Source organism: Penicillium diatomitis (assembly GCF_028827545.1).
Source record: "Penicillium diatomitis strain IBT 30728 chromosome Unknown utg000012l_segment0_segment0, whole genome shotgun sequence".
Classification (NCBI taxonomy): domain Eukaryota; kingdom Fungi; phylum Ascomycota; class Eurotiomycetes; order Eurotiales; family Aspergillaceae; genus Penicillium; species Penicillium diatomitis.
In genome coordinates, this window is record NW_026623184.1 from 1,220,677 (window position 1) to 1,235,671 (window position 14,995).

General features: G+C 50.7%; 5 protein-coding genes across 5 annotated transcripts; 4 read left to right on the top strand and 1 right to left on the bottom strand.

Moving 5' to 3' along the window:
- Positions 1-938: 938 nt before the first annotated feature.
- Positions 939-1,893, bottom strand: atp4 (F1F0 ATP synthase subunit 4; the record flags this gene model as incomplete). Its single annotated transcript, XM_056937926.1, has 4 exons — positions 939-961; positions 1,035-1,257; positions 1,343-1,791; positions 1,863-1,893. The coding sequence occupies 4 exons, from the start codon at positions 1,891-1,893 to the stop codon at positions 939-941; spliced, it is 726 nt and encodes a 241-aa protein (XP_056787018.1).
- A 233-nt stretch (positions 1,894-2,126) lies between these two features.
- noc4 (ribosome biosynthesis protein NOC4) lies at positions 2,127-3,907 on the top strand (the record flags this gene model as incomplete). Its single annotated transcript, XM_056937927.1, has 3 exons — positions 2,127-2,531; positions 2,602-2,810; positions 2,866-3,907. The coding sequence occupies 3 exons, from the start codon at positions 2,127-2,129 to the stop codon at positions 3,905-3,907; spliced, it is 1,656 nt and encodes a 551-aa protein (XP_056787019.1).
- A 1,503-nt stretch (positions 3,908-5,410) lies between these two features.
- Positions 5,411-6,279, top strand: N7539_008328 (GPI anchored serine-threonine rich family protein; the record flags this gene model as incomplete). Its single annotated transcript, XM_056937928.1, has 2 exons — positions 5,411-5,557; positions 5,623-6,279. The coding sequence occupies 2 exons, from the start codon at positions 5,411-5,413 to the stop codon at positions 6,277-6,279; spliced, it is 804 nt and encodes a 267-aa protein (XP_056787020.1).
- Positions 6,280-7,886: 1,607 nt separating this feature from the next.
- N7539_008329 (uncharacterized protein) lies at positions 7,887-9,273 on the top strand (the record flags this gene model as incomplete). The annotated part of the gene is made up of 3 exons (XM_056937929.1): positions 7,887-8,062; positions 8,143-8,267; positions 8,393-9,273. The coding sequence occupies 3 exons, from the start codon at positions 7,887-7,889 to the stop codon at positions 9,271-9,273; spliced, it is 1,182 nt and encodes a 393-aa protein (XP_056787021.1).
- Positions 9,274-10,240: 967 nt separating this feature from the next.
- Positions 10,241-14,460, top strand: N7539_008330 (uncharacterized protein; the record flags this gene model as incomplete). Its single annotated transcript, XM_056937930.1, has 3 exons — positions 10,241-10,273; positions 10,700-11,068; positions 11,203-14,460. The coding sequence occupies 3 exons, from the start codon at positions 10,241-10,243 to the stop codon at positions 14,458-14,460; spliced, it is 3,660 nt and encodes a 1,219-aa protein (XP_056787022.1).
- Between the last annotated feature and the right edge of the window lie 535 nt (positions 14,461-14,995).

The window sequence follows — 14,995 nt, forward strand, 5'->3', positions numbered from 1 at the left end:
AGGCCGATGAGATGCAGCCAAAAGTGGAGCACGGTCTTAAGGGGGAGTTGATCGTGTGAATGGATTGTCAGTCTCTGCTGTGTCTTCCATACCCAAAGGTAAAGCAGAAGGACACAGTGTCATACCAGCTCGAGAATCAAACAGAAGAGACTCAGAAGGCAGCCGACCGATGAGATGAGCTTGAGAGAAAGAAAGTAAATCGATGGTGGCTGTGTTGAAGGTCTGTTTGGCTAGGCACTTTAGATCCGAGGGGACTACTGTAATTGCGATTGGGTCGTTGTTTCAGCGCTTAGCCGAAACACGACTCACCTTCAGAGGGGGGAACGAGGACATGTCCCTCGTCCCTCTTGGAGGTGAGTGATTCGTGTCAAAAGCGTATGGACGAAGCAATTAGGTAACAGAGATGGGTGATTTGATGATGTAGAAACTCTCTTAGATGATGGACCGCAAGGCTGGGTTCGGGGATGTATTTCCGGCACGTGGCAGCTGGTGTGGTGATACTGAACACCTCTAGTGATTGGGGCCATACGTCGGACTGGTGTACAAGCGGTAAGCCCTGTTCAATTTAAACATACAGTAGGTCAGGTCATCGTTGACAATGTTACAATCTACTGATCTACAGGTGGAACCGAAGTCTATTCTCCTCAATGACCAGATTGATCGAATTTAAGACACAATTCCATAAGGCAGCACAGAAGGCGTCAGGCTCACTGTTACATAATTCGATAGATAGTAAAAGGCCTTTCCAAGGCTGATCCGCCTGCGATAGACTACGACTAAGTAACTAACGGTCCAAAGTGCACTTTTGCTCGAGCACCGACACAGGAGCCAGACAATAAAAGAAATGGTATTGCAACTCTAACTTGGCCGATGCAAGATGCCCCTTAAGTTTTGTACACAATGGCGATCGCAGACGAAGCCAGCGAAAGAGACTTCATTTAGGCCTTAGCAGCCATGATACCTATTCAAAACATTAGCGGAAAGCTCTGTTTTCGGCGATGTCTCATTCAACATTAAATTTCCATGGTACTTACGCTCGACATCAGCGACGCTTTGCTGGAGGATCTGCTGCAGAACCTTGGGGTTCTCGAGCTCCTTCTGGATCTTGCCGATGATGGTCTCGGCAAGCTCACGCTGCTGGCGCTGCTTGACCTGGCCCTCGTAGCGGACCCAGGAGTCAAGGACGGTCTTGGCCTCGGCAGCAAGGGCGGTGCGCTGCTCAAGCTCGTAGGCCTGGGCCTCAAGCTGGGCGGTCTCCTACAAATTCCAACGCATGTTGTCAGACAACATCCATACCTCTCCATTTGCAGGGACGTTCCGACAGTATCAATCCGATACATACCTTGGAGACAGCGAAGAGCTGTTTGGTGACCTCAACAACACCAGACATCTCCTTGACGTTGTCAATGCGCTGCTGGACAGCGTTGGTGTGATCGGCACGGGCAGCGTTCAGGATGTCCTTGTGCTTCTGAACCTGGCCGCGAGCCCACTCGCCGTAGGCGGGACCACCGTACTTGGCAACGGCAGTGAAGACGGAGAGCAGACAGAAGGCGGCAACGGTCTCCTCGTTCATCACGTAGAGCTCGTTGCTGATAGCGGCAATGGACAGACCGGCGGCGGCGGACAGGGTGGCGGTCTTGGAGACCAGGGAGTTGCCGGGAACAGCATCGAGGATCGACTGAGCCTTCTTAGCAGGCTCCTCGGAGGGCACAGAAGAGGCCGCGCGGGTCGCAGTGAGAGCACTGATGGCAGGGACACGGGCGGTAACGGAGGGCCGCAGCCGGGCGGCGCCTGGACGGGGGATTCGAGTCAGCTATCTGCATGCGATCCTCAGAGACAGACGTCCTGATTCAAGTACATACCAATGGCGCTCTTAGCAAGACGCGAGACCATTGTGACGGTTGGAAATGCCTTTGGATATGGTGGGTGGTTCGGAGAGGAGACTTGAGGTCGGGACGGCTAGGACGGGCTTGCACACGCTAGCTGTTTCGGGCAATGGCACTGTACAACGGAAAAACTCGGGCGCCGAGCCTTCGAAAATCAGTATGTCCGCTCCGCTTCAAGGAAAAAAAAGTTGAATGGGCCGATCACGTTTTGATTCACATTCAGTACGGCAATCAATCACAATGCCCTCAATAACAAATTCAAGCTCAAAGAAGCGCAAAGTCGTAAAGAGCACCGGTGCTCCTTCTTCGAAACGCCGCGCTGTGGCTGAAGAAGATGTCTTTTCGGAGACATTGTCAAAGGTTCAGCAACTGGAGGAGCAAATTGCGGAGTCTCGGAAATATTACAACAATATCGCAACACTCCTTTCCATGTTGAACGTGGACAATTCCGCGAAGAAACCTGAGCTGGCAGTCGCCGTATCATTATGCCGTGTGTTCAGTCGATTGATGGCAGCTGGCAACCTCTCTGAAAGCAGTCGCGATGCCGAAAATGAGAAGCTCGTGGTGGCCTGGTTAAAGGAACGATGCTCGGAATATCAGAACGCGCTGCTGTCTATCATCCGCGAGGCTGATTCCACCTCTCAGGCAAGTATTTCGATCAGTTCTGAGGCAGGATTCCCTTGCAGCTGAGCTAACACCGGGTCACCAACTATAGGTCACCGCTCTTACACTCAGTATGCGACTTGTGAAAGAAACAGTGAGCCACATTGAGGGAGCCAACAGCAGCGTTTGGTCAGGTCTCTTCAGGAATATTATCGAGGCCCTTGTGGAGGCACGAGATGGCGAGGAAGTTCGCGGTGAATTCCTCACCAAGTTTGTGAAGGAGTACGAAGACATTAGATTCCATACTTTTGCGCAAATAGCGTAAGTTTGCTCTTGTCTATTTTGTCAAGCTTCGCACCGAACTAACATTGGACAGGGAATACGCCGGCACGCGCCGGAAAGCCGATATCATGGAAATTCTCATCTCTCTTCTCTCAGCATGCGATGAAGCCCCGGGCTCCGACCATCAAATCGATGTCGAATCTTTCTTCGCAGTTGCCGATCCAAACAACAAGCGACTCCGCACAGTACACGGCCACAAGCGGCGAGCACAGGACGCGTGGCTTGCTATTCTGCGCAACAACCTTTCCCAGGCCCAGCGAAAAGCGCTGCTGCGTATCATGGTGCACACCATCGAGCCCTGGTTCACACGTCCTGAGCTTCTTATGGACTTCTTAACCGATTCTTATAACGAAGGCGGTGCCACTTCGCTTCTCGCTCTATCCGGTCTCTTCTACTTAATTCAAGAGAAGAATTTGGATTATCCGCAATTCTACGCGAAGCTTTACTCCCTCCTTGACGCAGACCTCTTGCACTCCAAGCATCGATCACGATTCTTCCGCCTCCTGAACACCTTCCTCGCCTCCACCCATCTTCCGGCTACTCTGGTAGCAAGTTTCATCAAGCGACTCTCGCGTCTCGCACTCAATGCGCCGCCCTCGGCCATCGTTGTCATCGTGCCATTTATGTACAATCTTTTCAAGAGCCACCCCACCTGTACTTTCATGATGCACCGCGAAATTCGTGATAAAGATTTTGCGGCGGATATTGAGAAGGAGGGCTACGAAGATCCATTTGATCCTCTTGAGGCCGACCCGACTCGGACCAACGCAATCGAAAGCAGCATCTGGGAGATCGAGTCACTCCAGTCCCACTACCACCCGAACGTTGCTGCGATCGCCAAGATTATTTCGGAGCAATTCACGAAACAAGCCTACAATTTGGAGGACTTCCTCGATCATACCTACCAAGGTATGGTTCAAGGTGAACTGGGCACTGGCGAAAAGCCGCTACGGAAGACCCCCGTGGTGGAGTACCAAATTCCCAAACGCATCTTCACAGACAGATTGCTGCAAGAGGATGGAGGTCTGGATTCAGGTGCCGGCTGCTTCATGCGTGGACTTTGGGATTTCTCTTAAGGGTCGCTGGCTCCCAGTGATGTGAGAATGTCTGAGCGCCTCTCAGTCATGATTTGTTCTTGTATACATACCCGTTTGAAAAGTTTCCCCCGCTACAGATAGACCCACTCCCGATGCACTTACAACTTGAATCGAAGTCCCACTTTCAGATGCCAGTGTCGCGTAAGAGCACATTTTCTTATTCCCAAAGTGCTGTCTTGACCTTGCTGCCACTTGAATGGAGAGTGAAATGCTCTCGTCTTATAAAGTTGGCAACGGAATTCGAATTGTGATCCAGACCGCTTCCTGTGGTGAGTAAACAGTAACTTTCCGGCATGGAGGTAGGTCTGGCCCGATAGGGATAAACCCAAACAAAGCCTCCCGGGTACAGTACTTGCTTTCCAGCGCAGTGTGCTCACTCCATCACAGAGTAGTACACAACGCTTCACCATCAATGCATTTCGAGAACGAGTTCTCCGGGCTTCGCTGGCAATATCACTAGGACAATAATCCGTTGTTCCATTGCATTTGGAAGGGCTCTAGATTGCAGCATAAATAAACCCCCGGATAGCAAACCAACACCGAAAGTCTTATTTTGATGTACTGTACTCCGATGTTGAGACACTCCAGCTTCTCGTGATGCCGCCCGGCAAAGCACTTCGATAACTCCGGCGTACGTCAGTCGGCTGGCTGGTACCTTGCCGATCGGTCGAACAAACGAGTATCAATCTCGTGTGACCCAGAAATGACTCGCATCTTTTCAGCCACTCAATCTCCACCCCTGGAACTACGCTCATGTCCACACAACGTCTTCTCGCAGATTGACCTTCAAATACCTCTTAAAGTCAACTTTGGTCAAAGGGTACTGGCAGCGGCTCCCAATCCTGCTTCGGAAACCTCTTGCCATGCCGGACTGCCGACTTCGAAGGGATGGCATTCTTCATCTCCATGGGGAACTTTGCGTTGACAAGACCCACAGAAAATGCAACGGAAGTCCAGACGAGACAAATACGATTGAAGTGCTCTGAAATTTACGTGTTCGAGGTTGCGGGCTCACACCCATAAGATGCATCTATTGCATCCAAGTTCGCTCTCCTTTGGACATGTCTGCAAAAAGTCTCTCGATGAACTATACCCGCTGGTGAGGCCACACAACTCACCTAATAATGTTGTCCAAACTGCTGAATGGCACCATTAGCCGGGAAAATTTAGCATGTATGGAAGGGCAAAAGATGGGATGTGTCAACTGCTGCGGAATGCGACATTCCCAATCCTCAACACGCAAACGCATCACTATTTCAATTACACTCCATTTTACTCGGATTGATTTGTGGGGCTGTATGAGGTCTTCCATCCTGTTGTATTACTTTAAAGGATCGCTATGTGCCACCCTTCCAGGAGAACGGACTCGCATCCATCCTCCATTCAGTACTGAACTTCGTTGTCCTTCTAAAATTCACTAATCGGCAGCCTCAACATCATTTCAGTCTTCCGGTCCATTCTCATTGAACAACACTCATTGCAATGCGTTTCAATAGTATTCTCGCTGCTTCGGCTTCACTCATTGCCGTTGTTTATGCCAATGCGCCTCTTGCTTTCACCTCATGGCCTAGTGATGTTCAAGCCGGCAAGCCTGTAACACTCACATGGCAAGGCGGTGCTTCTGACCAGGTCAGTCTGTTAGAATGCGATTGGGCTTTAGACCCGCCGTGCTGACCTTGATCACTTTTGTCCAGCCCGTTACCTTGACCCTGCGCAAGGGATCTTCTACCAATCTGCACGACGTGGAGATCATTACAGCGAATGCCAGAGACGGCACTTTCACATGGACACCTGGCACCAATGTCAAGGATGGCGAAGACTATGCCTTCCAAATCACCCAGGGGGGCGAGCGGAACTACTCTGCACTCCTCAAAGCCGGACCTGCAGTCAATCCGGAGTCGGCTACCCAGTCTGCCACCCAAGCAAGCGCCGCTACTACTATGAGCACAGGCACTAGTGTTTCTAGCATGACCACTGGCATGAGTACTACGATGAATCGGGTCATTAGCTCGACCACTGCCTCTGGCGCGACTACTGCCACTGAGGCCCACTCAACAGAGACATCCACCGTTCCTGTCACTTCAGTGGTGGACGGTACCACCACAACTTTAGCTCCTGCCACCACCAGCAAGCAATTGATCGGCACCCAGACAGCCGGAACCCCTTCCAGCAGCATGTATCCTTCAATGACTGCATCCGAATCCATGACTTCGCAATCCGTCGAGTCAAGCTCTGCGCATCCTCGCCCTACGGAGACAGGCACTACTCACAGCAACAGCGCCTCTCCTCGGGAGACATGTTACAACTTGGTCATTGGCGTGGTGGCGATGCTTGCGGCGTACCTGGTCTAGTGAACGAGCTTTGCTGATGCCATTGATGGTGGTTCTCCATTTATCTTATGTTGTGAGGCAGTTCTTAAGTTTTTCCATCTGGGTGTTCTTTATCACAGGTGCAGCTACATGGGCGAAGCTGCATTCGATGTATATATGAAGCATCGTTGTCTTGATCTTGCGTTCAATGTGTGCTAGGGCAGGACTGGAGATTTTATTCTGTAGGTAGACCTTTCGTCAAATATGACATGAATCCAATAACACATGTTCAAGTTTTCCATCTCCTTTTCATTTAGAAATTTCTTGCAGAGATTCGTTGCATCAGTCAAGGCATCGTGCAGGTTTTCCGGATCGTCCACACTCCACAATATTGCGGTCTATCTACCACACGAGGTAGGACGGAACCGACTCGTGCGGCTCTGGAATTCAACTTCAGTAGCACCGGCGGGGCATGTATCTTCTCTAATCACATTTCGAAATTGACCTTGTCTTAGTTGACTGGCGAGGATATTAAGCTTCCCAGTTGTCTATAGGTAGATGAGTGCTGTAGGTAGTAGGGAGTTAGGAACTAGCTGCAGGGGAAAGTGATCTCATCCTACACAGTAGTGACAGTACACACGGTAAGTAGCTAGCAGCCGCATGCCGTAGGTGCCCCCCATTTGATAACGTGGTCCTACATCATAATCGAGTGTTGCCTCCCGGTGATTGATGAATATTAATTGGGTCTCATATCCATTATCATTGACTCTGGAGAGAGTTTGTACGTCTTGTCTAGGTGGTCGTGAACTATCACAACGACTGAGTGGTCAACACCGGCCCTCGGTAGGTTATCGTATCCGCCAGTACCAATATGTAACTAGTCGTTCGTGTGTTTCACGTACCTAACACGGTGGATCATACATATTGACTTGACAATGAGTCTAGAGATGATGTCAATTCAGGTTGTCGCAATCGCTCTCGCGGGGACTCACATTGAGTCGATATCTTTCACTGAACGAAACTGCGACCGGTCCAGCATAATTGATGTTTGCCTGTAGACAAGCCGGATCCCTGAAGTTGAATCGATTCGGCTTAGAGACTACATCTAAAGTTTATATTATAGAAAACATTCACGATGCCATTCCATTGACTAGGCATGATTTCGCATTGACGCACACTCAAAGCACACTTGACATCACCTCCATAATGGTCCTCAAGAAAGCTATAATTTCCCAATTTGGACAAGCGGCAGTCCCATCGATCCCATCAAATTTCCCGATGACGTTAGCGTCCGTCTAACTAGCGCAGCTGTGCCTGGCGGGAATTATTCAAATCGATAAGGGACCGGTTCTGCACTCGAAGGATACCACAACACACCTCCATCAACCACCCTCAATCACTTAACCTCAATTGTCTTGGCTACCAACCCGCACAGGCCTTTGTCCAAGACTCTGGAGCAGTCCTTCAATTACTGTATACACCAAGCAAGCTGCTGCACATTGACATCGCCAGAGCTCAAGAAAGTCCGAGAAAAGGTGATCGAGATTGTTGCCGACACAAGTCGATCGGACAACCTACGGCGCGCGCCCTGCCGAATTACTCGTCCTGGGATGTCGACCTGACTTCCCAAATCAGTCGCTGACTCGGCGATGGTCAAGCTCCGTCACAGGATCGCAACTCCACATCTGGCCCTGCTCAAATTTGAAACCAAAGGTATGGCACCTTTCTCTTTCCCTTCGCCTTCTGCGCACCCGGACACGCTCGGACGATCACCACCACCACCATATCCATCTCCATGGCGCGCAATAAATCCGCGAAGAAAGAGGTGCCTTCTTTGGCACGACGTTCCCTGCGGCATCTGGGGTCCTTGTGGAAGCTTGGAGATGCTTCGAAGATACGCTCCAGGTCGCTGACCAACTCTCCGACAGAAGACGCACCGCAAGTAAATCTGGCCCGCGTCGACACTCAGTTGAACATGCACCAGTTCAACAACCTTTTTGAGGAGGATGCAGGAGCAAATGGTTCGAAAGGTGAGTGTCGGCTTCTCTGACTTAGCCCTCACTATTCCGTCACGTCACTTGTAGCGTCACGTCACTTGTACCGTCACGTCACTCTCTAGTCCCTCTTATCTGACCGTGAATGATCACACGCCTAGATTCCAATAGCTTGTCCTCCCAACCCATCTTGGCGAGCCCTTACCTCGGCAACGAGCTTCCAGCCGAATGGTCTGCAGTGGGTCACGCCGCAGCGACAGGCAAGTCCGGCCGTGTCATCCATAGTCTGCAGGAGGAGGTCGCACGTCAGAAGCGGGAAGCAGCCCTCTGGCAGTCCCGAGCAGAGGAGTCCCAGCGTACCAATGAGACCCTCAAGTTCCAACTACAGAACACGACCGACAGGCTCAGCCACCTGGAGCAGGTCAATGAGACCAATGGCAAGCTCATCGAGCGGAAAGACCGCAAGATTGAGGACCTGCGAGCCGAACTGCATACAGAGCGCACCAAGCGGCTGGATGCTCAGGGCGTGGCCAACGAGACCAACGAGACAATGCGCGTGGAACGCGAAAACCACCATCGCGAAATGGCTCGGCTGCAAGAGGAGGCCAAGTATCACGAGAACCAGTACGAAGTACTGTTCCGTGCCATGAAGCAGGACAAGGCCGATCTGACCCGGCGAATGGACGCGCTGCATACCCAACTGGCGCAACTGAAAGAGACGCAAGTGTCTCAGAACGAGGCAGCAACCCGACTCCTGACAGTTGACGACCAGAGACAGCGACTTGTGTCTTCCCTCCAAGAGCGGCACGAGCAGATGATGGCCCTCCACCAAAGGTACAAGGAGATCAAGGAGCAAGAGTTCCAAGATGTGCTTGGCCAAGCTCGCGTGAATGGTGATCGGATCGACGCCTCGCTGAAAGACCTCAAGGAGACTGAGGACAAGATGAAGTGGGTTATTCGAATGAGTGAGGTTCAGCAAGGACAACGGGGCGACGATAACTCAGCGACTGGCCGCTCACTGGCAGGGACCCCATCGTCATAGAGCAACAACTGTTTGGCTTTCTACGACTCTATCATATGTGAGAACAAAAGGTTTCAAATTGCCTGACTCAGCCTTGCCTTTGAGTGTCTTCGTCGTGTCATTGTTCATCACCATCGAATCACGGACCCTGTCTGTAATGCGCCCGAGTCGATGATTAACGTTTTGGCCTTGCGTTAGCCTTTTTCTGTCCTTCAGCTTGTTCCTCCTACTCGACCGATCCTCTTCCGCATGACCGGAGCCTTCATCCTCCTCAGCGTTTCGGCACCGAAGATACCCATTGCCGTGTCTCATGTCTGGAGTTCATTTCTTCTGGATGTATTTCCCCTTGCTTGGTCCTTTCTTGCTCGTCAGACGGTGTCAATCCCCGCGTTTGCGTTGCCTTTTGTTGAAGTTGATGATGTGACGACCTTGCATAACCCATTCCGGAGTCCATTTCATCTCATCGTGCATGTCGACTGGCTTGACCAGGTCCCGGCCCATTCCGAGGAAAAATTTCCTCCTATCTTCTTTTCTGTTCATTTGTGACAATACCCTTTTCTTCTCATGTTCAAATATTACTTTCAGTCATCAGTATACTCACTGCTCGCGAGATTTTTTGCTCGTCTCGCAATGAACATCTTAAAAGTCATCTACTTCCATGGTAATCGTCGATGGGCCTTACAAAACGAGGGTCTCCCTCAAAAAAGGCTTATAGGCTACTGTGTGTGTGTGAGTCTCAAAGCCAAGCAAGACGTTTGGCGCCTTCATAGGGAAGATTCCGCGACGCTGGAAAATTCCGCTCATCTGTGTGAGAGTGGGATTGTCTTTGGAAATTCGTCAACTATCATAATGATTCACCAATTTTTCTATGCTGAGTCCTGGAAAAAAAATTTCAAGTCCTTTTGACACTGTTGTCAAATTATTTTTTACTTACTCGCAGCTTTTCCCATCTACAGCATAGCTCGCGGACCTCTCACAGTTGCGAGTCATGGCCGAGGAGCGTGAATTACGAGTTGTGTGCGTATGGGTGATAGAAGACATCGAAGTGAGTTATATCGCCCCGGTTAGAAATGGGAGCCATCTGACTTAGTCAACCATATTTCGCAGGTACAAGAGCTACGAGAACAGATTTGGTACATAATATTGATGCTGCCCCTGGGCGTCGGTCGACTGACTGAATTGTAGCGCTCTTTGTCCAGACGCACACCTGAACTATTCCGCCGATGAAGATGTGTGTACAACCCTACCTTGAAGATGGAACAGTGATGCTGATGAGAAATTTGTAGATCTTAAGCCTCAAGGGCCGTTTCGATTCTGACACCGAATCCGCCGTCGTAGACTGCATCAGGACGTTCTTAGGAACTGACAAGCCTCGGAGGTCGCATGTGAGCCTTTTGCTTGATTGAAGGTGAGGAACATAATAGGCTGATTTACTATTCCATGATAGGATGACGCGCACAAACGGGCAACTACCTTCATTGGCGCTGAAAGCTCTCAGAGCGAGCCAGAGATCGCTGGTCGTGACAATAAACGACACGTGCCGAAAGATCAGGATGTTCCGAATGACCAGTTCGCTGCACCGCCAGTGATCGACATGTCGACCCAGGTATCTCGAACATGGGCCCCTTCCAATGTACAAGCTTCGACGATTTACAACAAGCATCTGGATTTACTCAATGAGGTCGCAGCTGCAACAGGGACTACCATCAGCTTGGACAATAGCGACTCGTCTGAGTTAGCTATCAAGGTATCTGCCAGGGCACATCAGAGGGTGGAGGATGCGTTAAAGAGGCTTGGCAATCTCGAGAAAATCATAGTAAGTCCCCAGCTTCCAGACTTTCATCGGTGATCGTGTAGTTGACCTTTTCAAAGGTTCTGCTTCAGACCCCCCTACGTGCGCATACATGTTACTGTCAAAGCACGAATGGATTGCGCTTCGCGGTCGTAGAGCATGGCCAGTTCGACAAGGGCTCACTGCAACGGATCCTCTTAGATCCTGATAGCCCGGTCAAAGGACTCCTTGGCAATTTAACGGTTCCCGCGTCGTGCCGCATTGATCCCTCAACAAATGCATTCCATATATCGAAGCACCTGCGCGATTCTAGTGGCATTCCGCATCCATCTAAGACCGAGACGCCTCACACCATAAAGTGTTTGTCCAAGTTCAAATTCACCGGAATCGGAGATTCTAGCGAACAATTTAACCGGTCTGTTCTCACAGGCTCGACTCGCGAGGGCTCACATACCGTGGTAGACTCCCAGACCGAGAGCATAAAGGATGTGAAATCAGTCAAGGGCAGTCAAGCTGGTGTCACGTCGCGAACTAATTTCAGTGCACCACATTCCGGTAAGGTTTCGGGTCCAAAGGTTCGTCGCGCAGTCCCACCCAGCGGTGCGCTTTTGAAGACAGCGACACCCGTTGAGGACAACAGCAAGCTTGCAGAAAGCAAAGAATCAAAATCCTTGTCTAGGGTCATTGACGTGAATGACGATGAACAATCGGGCAAGCGGGAAGCAGCTTCTCCTGCGGATTCCCAGTCTACGAGTACGAAACGCGAAAAGCACAGTCATCTATTGCAGACCACAGAAATCGAGCAGCTTGACTGCGAAGATTATAGACATGAGACGAAGCCGAGTGTGTCGCAGAAGTTGTTGGATGATTCTTTAACTCACCGGACATCTCAACCATCTTGCGCTAGTGGCCTCCCACCCCGGATTTCTGCTTCCCACACGGATATCAGCCCTCTTCTAGGAAGTTCTGAAAGTCTTAATGGCTTGTGTGGCTCGAGCAAGGCCTCCAGAGTGACGAGTCTTCTTGCGGATCATATCAGCGACTCTCAACAAGTATCAGAGGCCTCGCACCAATCACGTCACTATTTGGTGTCGAATCAATTTCCAGCGCGGTCTTCGTCGAGGACGGAGGCCGTGGATATTGCTAGTAGCTTACATGGATCATTGGGTACGCTGCCGTTGCCAAGCGTGCACTCTTTGCTACCTTCGCTCACAGCAAGCACAATGTCTTACCAGCCTACCATGGAACCGTCCTTTCACCCTCAGAAAATCCCCCAAAGAATGGACGGTAATCCGCCGACTCGGGAAAGCACGTGTGGTGTCCCCACGCTGCGAAACAGATATGCGTCTCACGGAGATCCCGAAACTTTGATGACTCTGCCTAATGAAGTACATGCGGCGAGACAGACTTCTGATCAACTCGAAGGGAGGCGATGGAACAGCGAGTCTACATCGTCACCTCGCCACAACTCGGTGCCATCAAACATCGGAAATTCAAGCTTCTGGCAAGGCAGTTACCGTCGTCACTATGATCAAGAGACGGCGCTCGCACAGAGCGCCTACAGTTTGGGAGCAAATGCCATCACGGCGCGGCCTGAGTATGGTTTCACTGTCACCAATGCCACTACTTTGTCTGGGGTGCAACCCTCTTACGTGGGATCTGCCGCGAGCAATGGGCCTGTTATTTTCGGAGCATCAATCCCGGGCTCCCAAGGTTCGCTGTCACATTATTCGGACATCCACGGGTCTCCGGCCTACGCTTGGTCATGCCCGTGCGGAAGGACTCTGCCTTATCCCTGGCAGTGGCCACGTGCTGCAAATTGGGCCTTGCAAGGCCAATCCGCTTGGACGTACCCTCAGCAGTATAACCTTGCACCCTCATATCATGTAGCTCAGCCATCTGCGACTGCTAGATACCAGCCAGTGCAGCCAATACAGCCAGTGCAGCCAGTTTCTCAGACCGTGACATTCTCTTCTGGTGCAAATTTTACGGCCCCGGGGCATAGCTCTAACATGCCTGTCAATTTATTCATACCAGCTTCTTTCGCACCATCTGACAATCAACGTCTTCCTTTTCAAACGACCTCGACGCGCGGCCTTACCGAATCAAGCCTTGCGGAAAGAATGGCCAGCTCACAGAGCACAGACAGGCAATTTCATTCAGTCATGAACCAACGTACAGCGAGCCCTTCTCCAGCGCCGGGGGCGAAGAAAAAGGCCGGAGCAGGGACAAGTTCGAAGGCCTCGAAGAAGCGATGGAAGCCACTTGACATATCTTATACTTCAAAGGTCACCAACGAACGCACGATGTCTAATCTACACTCCAAAGGGGTGACGTCTTTGCAAGAGGATCCAGGATTGACCCAAAAGGCCTGCGAGCTTCTTGCTCCTTTGCTCGAAACTGCTCGAGTCTTTCCCGGATCTCTGAGACTCGAGATACAACTTGGCATGGTCGCTATTCTGCGAACATCGGGGGCAGCAGAAGCTATCTTTGTAAGTTTCCAGGATATCAACGATATAATAGACTCATCAAGGCATGTCTCTGGACCCAGCACAATCTTTTTCCCCAAGTTGACTACGTCTCCCGCGGACATTGACTACATGCTCGATGCTACTGCTGGCGGTGCACGTCTCTTTGAGAACGAGCCCTCTACGCTCGATATCTCGTATGAGTTTCACTGTGTACCGAACAGTGGTGAAATCCGTGTCATTGCCTTTGACGAAATGGGTCGTTACAAGAGACAAGGTTCTGACGTCATGTTGGGCTCTGTGAACATAAGCTATCCAGATCGCATCTGGGACGCGGCTGTTGTTCTGCGTGGCCCCCTCGATGCCTCAAAGGTACAAGATCCTGCCTCACTGGAAATGATAGAAACAATCTCCAGGTCCTTGTGGGTAGAGCCTAACTGCTCTCGTATGCGTCTTCGCATTTACATTGAAGGTTCTACTTTCTCAGTCAAGAAAATCATGGTAAGAAGGAAGACCTTACATCGCTGCGAGGTCGATGCGCCAGAGCAAGTGACCGGTGACGCAGGTGGACTTTTCCTTCAGGTCACCGAAGTCCAAGACCTCGTCATAGGCCCCTGTCGAGCTGATCCCAGTGTGCTAGAGGCAACCTGTAAATCGCTCGACGAAATGGCCAAACTTCACCGGCAGTGGTGGGAGGTGTCTATTATCAGTCCTGCTATCAACCATGCCCTCGGCGATAGGTCATCCAGTGGCATTGGGGAAGTGACCCCTTTGTGGAACCCCGTTGACATACTGGGTACTCAAGACAAGAGTGCGGCGGATCGATTCTCGTCGAAAAAGGCAAAGTCTATTGGACGGTATGGACTAGGAGCCTTGCTAAGACTGGCTACTGCGGTTCTTGAGAATCTTGATGTTGTTGGGTATTCCAATTGCGCTTCGCAAGCTTGAGTTGTTGATCTCGATGACGGAGATTAGCGAGGGCTACCTGATTTTTCATTTCTGTCACCTGGCGACGGACATGTCTGCAGAATCTCTGGCAGGTCATTTAATGCTTGTTTGAGGCTGTCAACTTAGACCGAATATTTGGGTAGATCGTGGCTTTTGCTTTTGTTGCCACTAGTCTAGATGGGTGTTTCAATAGGGCAGAGCGATCGTGAACAGTAACCAAACCTGATAAACTGACGCTACAATCAAGCCAGCCATATATACACATCTTCCGAATGGGTATCTAACTAGCTATACTCTAGTACTAACAACCTGAGACTTGGCACAGATCGCCAAACAGCTTAAAATGAGTTGGGCTTGTCGCCGTTACTAGGCTGGCATGCATGCCTTTCATCCGGATACAGCTATGTATATATTTTCTGATTTTCTGATCATGCCTCTTCCGCCACTTCTGGTTACCTTACCAGATTCATAACGTTACCTTCTTACTGGAGAGTTGGCTTGGTACGAATACTGGGCGATGACCGGCCATTGGGTC